The 11,609-nt window shown below is 46.1% G+C and overlaps 1 protein-coding gene across 1 annotated transcript in view; it reads left to right on the top strand.

The window, feature by feature from the left end:
• The first annotated feature begins 7,701 nt into the window (after positions 1 to 7,701).
• The window catches only part of vopp1b (VOPP1 WW domain binding protein b), a 30,697-nt gene continuing 26,789 nt past the window's right edge, over positions 7,702 to 11,609 (top strand). Inside the window, exon 1 of the mRNA XM_028967045.1 lies at positions 7,702 to 7,988. Coding sequence (XP_028822878.1) covers positions 7,944 to 7,988 — 45 coding nt within the window. The 5' untranslated portion in view covers positions 7,702 to 7,943. The remainder of the gene's footprint in view (positions 7,989 to 11,609) is intronic.

Raw genomic sequence — 11,609 nt, 5'->3', positions numbered from 1 at the left:
TAGTATCATATCCAAGCCACTGCCAGTTCTCATTGTTACATGATTTATTTTGCAACATTTTTCCAAATAAAAGCTGCATTTACCTCTATGCCAGGCAGGTGGCGCACTCATTCCATATTCTGCATCTTCTCTTCATTCAGGCCCTTTGTTGTGCTACTTTTAATGCCTTCAGTATAATATTTTGAAATTGTGGATTTCCTCTAAGTCCTCCTGGCTCCTTTATCCTTTTGTATGAGTGTGGCATGACCCTGGGGCTGACCTCATACCTCAATAATCTGTCAATATGGAGATCAATTGTGTTTTTTGCACAGACTTTGTCCAAAGGCATTGCGGCTTCCGTTGATCTTGTTCATCGTCCAAGTGCACTTCTGCCTTCATCAGCGTGACAAAGGGACTTTTAGAGTTTCCCCGGAACAATTTCCCATCCCATGTAAGCATGTGACCTTGTATATTACAGTCTGAGCTGGCTGGAATACAGATGATTGGACCGTGTTTGTTGCTTTGTACACAGCGAGCAGAGACAAATGGCTTGGTATTTGCATAATAAGAGTAGTCAGTGAGTCCATGGGAATCTCCACTGCATAAAAGACAGAGAACGGGGGGGAGAAGGTCCAGCTGAAAGCGCTGACTATGTTTTTCTTTCTGATATTTTCATTTTCATGGAGTGTCATGGAGCGGCGGCTACATATTCAATTTATTTCAGCGTGGGGCTCATCTGATCAGAAACATAGCAAACAAATAAAACAGACGGCATGCATCCCGTCCCTTCCCCCAATCCGCTTTGGCATTGCCATGACAACTGGCATATCAGAGTGAATTTGATACTGCTGCCGATGGCCTCCACGTGTCTCTGAAAGCCCTGGGGTCAAAACAATCCTCTTTCGGCTGCAATCTCTCTCTCTCCCTCTCTCTCGCCGGTGTCTGCACGATGCCCTGAGATGCTGCTGTGCGTGAAAGTCACCGTTTACTTCTCTGATGAGAAAGTGCAGCTGCTTTGCTCATCACTCATTACAAGCGACAGGTGATGTACGTGACAGCATCCCTGCATTTATGGTCAGAAGAAATGCCCTTTTTATGTGACATTTATGTGCTTTTGGGGCATGGATTAAATTGATTACAATTAGTGGCATTTAAATTTGAAGCCTCATTAGTGTACACCCTAATTTAGTCTCTTTTTTATGTTATTTGGAATAATAGTGTTTGGGGGCCACAGAGGGACAGTATAAAATGTAAAGGATACTATGTTGCTTTTATTTGTAGAACCACAGTTACAGATCAAGCTTAGTTTAATATGTAAAACTGAGCAACAACACGAACCTAACCCTATCCTTTAATCTAACCTTAACCATCCACTGTGAACATAACAGCTGGAGAAAAACCATACAACGGTGTACTGTAAATTTACCATTTTGCAATGGCGTCTTCTTATACGATACAGAATTTCTTTAACTATAAACTATGATTAAACTTATTATCTGTGTCTGTAAAATGAATGTATTTCATGAACAAAATTCTTTAAGTGAAGTGATTGTTATTGTGAGTCACTGCAGCACAACACAAGGTGACACAACAAATGTGTCCTCTGCTTTTAACCATCACCCTTGGTGAGTAGTGGGCAGCCATGACAGGCGCCCGGGGAGCAGTGTGTGGGGACGGTGCTCAGTGCACCTTGGCGGATTGGGATTCGAACCGGCAACCTTCCTTAACAGCTAGGCCACCACTGGCCCATCATGGTCAGTGGATGTTTGGTGCGGCTTCCAGGGCCTGTATAAAATATTCATCACCCCCCCGCTGTCTGGATTATACGCCTCCTCCGTCGCTGTAACGTGACCGCTCTGCAGGACAAGGCCCAAGACCTGAGCAAGTACTGCTTCGTGTTAACCAAGCATTTAATCGATCGTGTCGGGAAGCGGATCTGCTGATGCAGCTTCCGCCGTGGGCGACTGGCAGGAAGTCAGCGTGGCGTCAGTGGACGCAACGGCGGTAGACGTTCCGGGGTCCACTCAGAAGGTGTCTTGCGGGACACGGATTGGTTTTTCATCCCTCCTACCCCCGTTAAAGCTTAATTTGCCCCGCCTCCTCGATAGTATCGCAGATGGCCACGTCAGCTCCTTCAGAGGCCACCGCAGTGTTCAGGGAGGGATCTGCTGACTCAGGGAGGCTCTTTGTGAATGAACTTGAAGCGGAGACAGCCGGAGATTGCGGCCGCCCCGGCGTAACCATCCCAGCAGTGTATGCACATAATGTACGGAACTCCGGTGCCCGAGGCTCGGCCTGTTTCCCCCTACAGCATTTCCGGCCACAGCGCTGACAGCTGGCGGTTGACCAGCCGCTCAGTGTTACACTGCCGCTTTACGTTGTGCTCAGATTAAGTTGCGGAACTGCGGGGTTCCCGGCTCTGCAGTTGACTGCAGCCATTTCCAAAAGTGTCTATTCGTTTGCATCAACTTCACGGCCAACCCCAGGCAGTCTCTGGTTGCCTGGCAATCCAGGAGGGATCGCCACCCACCTGACTCCCCGTGGCGAGGGGTAACACATCAGGGCTTATCCGATGTGACGGGCCCGCTGCAACGCACACTTTGAACCGTAGGAAAAGGTAGCAGCGACATCCACGTGGGTCCTGCTGCCGTCGAGGTTTCGCCCGTAACGGCTCAATCTTTTAGCAGGAACCATGGTAACACTTCTCATCTGTTTTAATATGCTGCATCTGACCAGCCACTAATGGAGGCAAACAGGTTCAGCAACAAATCCCTGGCCCCTGGTTGGTTAAGAAAAAAAAGCCATCTGTCTGTTTGTGCTGTGTGGCATGCTCAGTACCACCGAAGGGGTGCATTGTACAGCTGTCTTTGAACATTGATCTGAATTGGTTATAAAATAAAGTCATTATCTTGAACGTGGAGAAAAGGTCCATAAGAATGCATCTAAACTGAATGCATTTGGGAGGATAATAGATCCCCCCGCTAATGGCTTCACAAAGCCAAAGCCTGGCATACACTAGCCTGCATTGTGAGAGTCTTAGGATCAAGTTGGCTGGCAAAATTTGTATGGCTAGCGACAAAAAGAACCATTCCAGCACCATTCTGGACATTTCAGAACGCTGGGTGTAACTTTAATGGACTTTAAATGGACAAAGCTTTAATGTCATATCAAAACTACAAAACCATGAGTAATTCAAATAGCTGCATGCTTGCTGAAAGAAGGAGAACTGAGAATTCACTTGGTAACGTGGTTTATGTACCAGCATGATGATGAAATGCGGAGTCAGGAGCTTGTACCCTTCAAGAAAACGCTGTTAACCTAGCAAAGCTCTTACCCACAAAAAGGAGTTCAGAGCTGATGCCACGTGCATCCAGTGCTGGCGGGTCGTAGGGCATTCAGGCTGTGCCAGTGTGCATGGAAGCACCATAGGGTGAGAAAAAAGTGTATTTCTAATAATCTTGCATGCAGCCATTTTTTAGAAGGCCTTGCCGAGACTTACGATCCAACATATCGAAAAACCTGAAAATCTAGGAAAAAGCAAGGTAGTTGGGTGGTAGTAGCCTGGTGGGTAACACACTCGCCTATTAACCAGAATTCCCAGGTTCAGACCCCACTAACTACCATTGTGTCCCAGCGCAAGACACTTGCTCCAGGGTGACTGTCCCTGTAACTACTGATTGTAAGTCGCTCTGGATAAGGGCGTCTGATAAATGCTGTAAATGTAAAATAAAAAAAAAATGTCTTGTGTTTAATGCCACCCCACGAAAACCTCGAAACACACAGAAATAACGGAGAGGTCAGGCTGTAAATTCTGCACATTTTTCAACATGCTCCAAATGTCACGTGACCGCCTGCTCTATCGGCCACTTTATTACGACCTCCTGCTCCTACAGCTGACACCACTCCGGAGCCCAACACCCGCACAGGCCCATCAAAATTTCCTAATTATTACTATTGTGCACTGCACACGATGCACATGTGCACATAGTATCGTGCCTTAGCGTGAAAGGGCTGACTATGATTATGGCCAAGAGAAAGTGGCACAAAGGAACATAGCTCCAGCACTATCCTGACTGATTGCCGGAGTCACTATTGCCATTAAAAGGTTTTTTTTTTCATCCTTCATCTCACAAGCATGGAGCCAATTATGCTGCTAGGGACGCCAGTCCGTGACAGATTCCAATCTGTCACCCCTGTAGCTGAATAGTGTGGGTCTACGACTGACGTCGGGTAATGAACTCGGCCATTTTTTGTAATGCATATATTTGAATTTATTCAGCCCTATGTCACCTCCATTGTCAATTTTTACTAATCATGCTAATCAACAACATGCACCAAGCTTCTTCAAGATTCCAAAGTAAGTTTAGCCAGACTACATTTAATGCCAGTAAATGCCTCCTGATCTTTATCTATTCAATACCGCATCCCTTATTTTAAATTTTTAATGCAATATAACGAACACAAGTGAAGCATGACTTCAACAAAGCACGTTTGGAACATTTATTCATGTGTAATGATGATAAAATGATGTACAATTAAATATAAATGTACCTGATGCATCCCTCTCTGGAAAAAAAGGTTCAAACATGGGTCAGGTATGATGTCAGAAATAACCCACCCTGGTCGACCTGATTCTGTGCCTGTTCGGCATTCGGGCCAGTCAGTGATGCCTCCACGACGTTTCCTGCAACCGCCACGTTATGATTTCTGACTGTAATGAACACAATGATAATTGGCACGGTGCTTCCAAGCTGACAGAATAATTATATCCTGCTGACATTTTGTAAACATCCCCTGGGTTTCAAGATTGCGGATTCCCATTGCAAAGAAAATGGAGGTCCTCCAATCGGCCGTCACCACCACTGTGTAAAGTATCCCAGCAGACAACAAAGTGAAAATGATTTCAAAGATTGCGCGCCAACAAAAGTGTCAGAAGTGACAGTTCAATTTCAGAGTGTTTGAGTTACGGCATAAACAACAAAGAGAATCATTCGAGACCAAGAAATGGGTCAAGATGAGGTCACTAAATAGCAGATGGTCTTCCGGAAGTAAAGAGGACCTGTTTGACCATAGGAGGTCTGGATTGGCCATGAAAAATTGCAGAATGTTGTGTCTAATGATGAAAAGGCTGGACTTGGTTTTTCCCATTTGTTCAGAAATGGCGATAGAATAGCTACAGACAGGAATACAGTCATGCAAGGTATTGCGATCATGTGTAGCTGTGATTTCTATGTGGTTAGTAAAAAAAAAAGAAAAGAACCTCTTTTTATTTGTAAGTAATCTGAAGCTCGTACACGGAGCGACATTAGTCCAGAGAGCTCCAATAATCCAAATCTGAGCATCCAGTGTGCCCACTCTGTGTCTGTTCTACTTTTGTATAAAAGCTCTTTTTTCCCCTCCCCATAACTACATCCCTCCGTCCAAACCTGGTAATCCATGCGTGGGTCATGGGGAAGCTGAAGCCTATCAGTGCAATCCAGAACAGGGCATGACTCTCCTATTATGAAAATGTTCATTTTGTGAGATTATTTAACATTAATACGAGGTCCCCTATTGTGTTTATGGTCCTGCAGTGACTAGAAATGGCAATAGGTGTAAAGAGTGCTTTGGCCATTCTGCTTCACTGTACAGAGAGCGGCAGCTCAGACAGTGGATCTGGAATTTGTCCCCTTATGATGTCATAAGGGGAAAGGTTACCTCCCCTTTCTCGTGCTTTACCCACCCAGAGAATTTCCGACCCTCCTTTACAACATTATCTCCACTGACTTTTCAGCTTCCAAACGTGAGAGATTAGATGTAAAAATGAGAACAAATGTATTTTTTTAGTACTATGAGACTATGACGCCATTAATTCATTTGATTATTTTCTGGATAAATGCAATGCCCCGTGAATGCCCACTCAACTTCTATAGGCCGCTCTCCTCCTCGTCCCGCCTCTCCTCATTAGCATTTAAAGCTACAGACAGAGAAATGGCGCATCCTGGGAAATCTCATTGTGGGATGGAATACAAGCAACTGTAACTCTGCATCAAGGCTGAATTTCTGAGAGAGAGAGAGAGAGAGAAAGTATTAGGGGACAACTAAGACCGAAAGAAAAGCAAAAAAAAAATGTCAGGGGATCTTTAGAAAAGGTCAGGAATGCAGAATACCTACAGATCACACATGAAATGAAAATACCTGTATTTTGTGTTATCATTTAATACACATTAATTAAACACACATATTATGAGGATCATTATCATTTGTGGATTTCATTATTATTTAGGATTTTGTTGTTCTCCCTTTAGCTTGAATGACAACTGTACTCCAGCTGCAAAGAATCTGCAAGTTTTTGCAGAACCTGGTGATTTATAAGTCTCTACTTTAGTTTCTATTTATTCATACAGTGACAGAGACAGGCTTAAACTCCCATCCTAATTACATGAGTGCCCATGAATGACTTTTCTGGGCTACAGATTCTCCTGCGGTTTATTTTCAACAGCACGGGCCAGGACCAAGGTGACGTTCTTTTCTAACTTTCTCAGTCCGTGTCCTAGTACATTTCAGCCCGGTGGGAGGAGAAAGTCAATATTAGAGCCAATAAAGTAATAATATCTTCAGTCTTTGGCCGATTCTTTCTTTCAAGTAGGAAATCGTTGCACAGTGATTTTGCAACAAATCAAACTTGGAACAGAACATCCTGGACAAATATCCCTAACAGACCGTCGGCAGCTGAAGCACCCTGTAAGAAGGAATTAGATTCGTCTTTACACTTTAACGATATCGGCCAGCAAAGACCAATGAGTAGCAATTACCCACGTGTCTGTTCTGAGTCACGGTGATGGATGACACAATAGGTCATGAAGGAAAAAGACCCCACCCTCCCCTTTCCTCCCCTCCCCTAGTTAAAACTGACAAATTTCCAGTTTGAGCTGCAGATCACGTTTGTTGCAGGAAGGGTTAAGGCACTGTATCCATAACCCCATCTACTAAAATTCCCAAGAAAACTGAGGGCCAGGAAGCTTCTTATCATCACAAAAACCCATACCAGGAAGTTGCGTCTCTCATTCTTCAGTGCAAATTAATTAATTAGGTCAATTAGACATGCGCTGTACATCAGGAACAGAAAGCTCTCTGTTGACTGTTTTAGTGGAGCGCTGGTGCCATGGCGACAGACTCCAGTAAACACACCAGGGAGATCAGAGCTTGCCTCACACATCTGTGTGTGGATTCTGCTATTTTTTCATTTCCCCCCCCCTTTTAAAAGACTTACCTGAGCCTCTGGTTCCTGTTTGTTCAGATGTACCCATGTATCCTCGGCTTTAAAACTGGTTAGCAGCAGGAAGAGTGGAATCAGCGAGGGGAAAATAAAATGATAAAATGATGATCATCACATTTAACAACCACAATACTAACAATACATAATTATTATAAACAGATTTTTAGTGTTTATTTTATATAACCACTACTTTTACTAAATACTGGCCCAGGTTAAATTGTAACATATGATTCTTTGATCGACTTCCCAAAAAATTACTTTATAATAGTACTATAATTAAAAGGCTTTATTACGTAGGTGTTGTGACGTATAATAGTAAAAAAAAAGACGAGGGGGTGGTCCTTATTCAAACAAACGGGCGGGGCTTAATGTCTAGAGGCGTGTACAGACCGTGGAGGAGGCGGGGACCGGTAGCGAGGCGAGCTGAAGTGGGCGGGGCCTGTACGCGAGGTGGGCGGGGCGTCGCTGCTCTGCGCCTCCTGCCCGCTGGGTCTCACCAGCCCGGCTTTTGTGTCTGAGAGCCGCTGGATCAGCTCCTCGCCATGACGTCCGTCCACCGAGCGCGTTAGGACAGCGTCGCCACCGCTGCCGCCCGCCCGCCCGTGTGTGTGTGTGTGTGTGTGTGTGTGTGTGTGTGTGTGTGTGAGCCGCTTACGATGGACACTGCAGGACGCCGCCTGTCCCGCTGACCGTGGCCGGAGGGAAGATGAGCTCCCGGATGAGCCTCCTGGCGCTCTGGGTCCTGTCAGAGGTGAGCCGCGCGTCCGTCTGTCCGAGAAAGCGGCGTGGTGAGACCGTACCTGCGCTGCGCTGCGCTGCACTCGTCCTTTGTCTCGCCGTCCTTCGACAGAAACTGTTCTTACGTTTCCTCACGCCAACATAAATCACATTCTTTTCGCGCCTATTGTCGTCAACTGTTATACCAGCAACAGTAATATCGCATCATTCTAACGCTTTTATTAATAATGCTGCGGTTCTTTCGGCTTGGTTGCGAGTTCTTGTGTCGGTCGGACAGTGGATGGGCGGTTTTTATTCACCTACTTTTTATTTTTAATTTTTTTATCTTTCACATCCCAGCAGATTACAGATTTGACTTCAGGAGATTCGGTGAGCGGACTGTCATTACGGGAGCAGCATTGATTTACTTTGAGTTTCTTTGTCCTGCGTGGGGGCTGCAGGACCATCAGGATCCTAATGAACCCTCCTCGTCCAGATATAACGTGGGCCTAATTAATGGCAGCCACTTAATCTAGCTCCGGTGCCGGTGGGCCTTTTCCAACATGGAGATGGATCTTCAGGTTCTGATTCTGTATGATCACATCCAGCGTGGTGGGCCTTCATGAATTCTCATCTTCTGCCTGGTGTGGTGTTATGAACCAGACAGGGAGGGGCTACAGTAAAGTTCACGTGGGATGGGGGGGGGTCGGGGAGCGAACGAGGGAAGATGCAACTTTGCCGATTAAATAAAAGATGAGCAGGCATAAATAAGTAAACAAAGCCGGCCCCGGAAGCCTCGGGTACCGCTCGTCCCCTTCTGCCCGCATCCAGGGGTTCGCCATGCCCAGATACACGAGAGCAGACGTGCAGCACGAGGCCGAGACCGCCGGCACGGATCACTGGCGCCGCCATGAAGACTGGCGGGTCCGCTGCAGGACGTTGCCGGGGTCACTCCACACCCAGCCGCCTGTGGCATGTTCTCTGACCTTTAACCTTTTAGTAGAATTCATTTTCACAAATGCGGAACAAAACGAAAACGTGAAATGTAAGGTTTCTTGGGATTGGCATGTCCTTTATATGCATTTACACACGTCATTTATCAAACGCCCTTATCCAGAGCGACTTACAATCAGTAGTTACAGGGACAGTCCCCCCTGGAGACACTTAGTGTCTTGCTCAGGGACACAATGGTAGTAAGTGGGGTTCGAACCTGGGACTCTGGGGTCCTCTGGTTCTAGGCCACCCCTATGTGTATGAATAATTATGTTTATTGAATTGTATGTAATAATCCGTATTATGGTCAGCCAGCGTACGCAGTAGAAGACCTGGGACTCTTGAGTCCTCCATCGCCTGCGATCGCAGGGCGACTGGTACGACTGCAGCAATGCCGGGATGTCCTGCGCACCTATTTATACCGGCCGCGGCAGGTTAATGCGCCGTCAACATCGCCGCTTCGCTCCCAGGATGCACCTCTGCTTTCCCGTCTTTGAAACGTCTCCAACTTTCCCGCAAGGGCGCACGTTAAGCGCCGGCAGACGTGGCACACATGCTGAGCAGCCGATCTGCTGCGCTCACTTCCTTTAACCTGCATAAGAATCATTTTGAACCTCAAGGTAAACGGGGTAATATTTCTACGTCTACATCACCAAGAAGGAACACGTCAAGAATTCCATCATGCTTGGTGCGAAAACGTATGTTTCCGGGTTTGGAACAGAACAGCCATCGAAACCCAGGTGAAGCAAAGTGATTGTCATTGAAATGTGTCCTCTGTATTTAACCTTCGGTGAGCAGTGGGCAGCCGTGACAGGCGTGCGGGGACGGTACCTTGATCAGTGGCGCCTCAGTGGCACACAGTGGCGGTTCGGGATTCGAATCGGCAGCCTTCAGCTTCCTTAACCACTAGGCCACCACTGCCCCAGCGGGTGGCTTTAGTTTAGGGGTCGGCAACCTCCTGACACTGTGGCTCCCCGAGGCTTTGGAAAATAAATAATCATTTAAGCATCTTATGTTATGTTTTTTTTTTATTATTATTATTTGAAGATTGATTTCACCCGACCCCTAACCCATCCGCACACGTGCCATCATTGCAAACCACCACCACCACAATTTTGTTTAACAATTATCAGTAGCCAATCATAGCTTGCTGCATGTATTTGACTCTTTTGACTTTTTATTTCATTTCGCCTTCAACCCAGATTTAATAATATATGCAGCGTTATCTTCATTTCATATCTCACGGGTCCGACTGGCTAAAATGTTAACGGTTGTTGACCCCTGCGCAAGTTGAACTGGGAAACATCCGTTTTCTTTCAAGAGCTCAAATTATTCTCGGGTCTGGTTCACCACCAGCCATGGGGCGGAGAAGCTTATTTTCACCGCAGAGTCCCAGGTTCAAACCCCACTTAGCACCCTTGTCCCTGAGAAAGACACTTAACCCTGAGTGTCTCCAGGGGGGGACTGTCCCTGTAACTACTGATTGTAAGTCGCTCTGGATAAGGGCGTCTGATAAATGCTGTAAATGTAAATTGTGTTCAGAACAGCCCGCAATGAGTTGTGAGCGCAACCCAGTCATCCGATGACATGGAGCAGAAACGACTTTCGGATCAGCACACGTGTGTCTGAAGGTTCAAATGTACGTCTCACCTGTCCTCAGATCAGTTTTTTTCAACCCTTATATTTGTTTTAAGTGCTTCAGGTTTCTTTCCATGGTTCTAAGGTGAAAACTTGACCCTCAGGACTTGGCGGCCCATCCTGGGGTCGTTGTTGGAAAGGCGTGGATGATCAGATGAGCGAACTAAGAACTAAGTGGCCATTTCTGCTGCATGTTTTACTTCGCCATTCAGAGCCTTCTTATGCACTTCTGTTTTTTGTTACAGTCAAGGTTGCGCATTTGTTAAGAGTGCTGTGGGTTTGGTGTGTTGTGTAGCCTTCGGTCTGTTGACGGGTGCAGAAGAGGCTCTCCTCGCCCTGACCTTTGCGCCCACACCTCGCGCGGCCGCCGCACCGCGCAACCACCCGTTAAATGAGTTCGTTCAGAGGCAGCGGGGGGGCCTGGGTCCTGCGGTGCAAACCAAACCCCTCGTAATTCGTGCGTTGCAATTGAACAATTAGTAGCCTGCGGAACGGAGAGTTTATGAAGCAGCTGGTAGCAAAATTCATATGCGCAAATCAAGAAGGAAGCGGTTGACGGAACTGAATGGAGCATTTTTATGGGACGATGCTGGGACATGGTGGACTGATCTGTTTTAAATATGAAGATTTGCATTGTAGGCTGGAACACCATCTTCACACAAACAGCCATGGAGTCTTAGTAAATTTGTTCTAATATGCTTAATTTGAGATGAATATAATTGAGCATAGTTCCTGTTCCTCCCTCTTTTCCTGACCACCAGATAGACCCATGAGGATATTAAGCAGGAACAAAATGTTAAAAGAAATGAGCGTTGAGCAATTTATCACACAATTATCACTTAAAATGTTTAAGTAAAATTTCATATGAATAAAAAGTGCATTTTATTCAATTCAAGTTCAAATGGGCCATGTCAGGCTAATTGGGGCGCTTTGTTGGGTTCGGAAACCGCTCCTGTCCTTGTTTCTTTCACCGGGCTGCAGAAGAAACTGCCCAGTGAGCACTAATCTATGAACAAATCATTTT

Source organism: Denticeps clupeoides, chromosome 2, assembly GCF_900700375.1.
Source record: "Denticeps clupeoides chromosome 2, fDenClu1.1, whole genome shotgun sequence".
Taxonomy (NCBI): Eukaryota; Metazoa; Chordata; class Actinopteri; order Clupeiformes; family Denticipitidae; genus Denticeps; species Denticeps clupeoides.
This window is presented reverse-complemented; position numbering and strand designations above follow the sequence as displayed.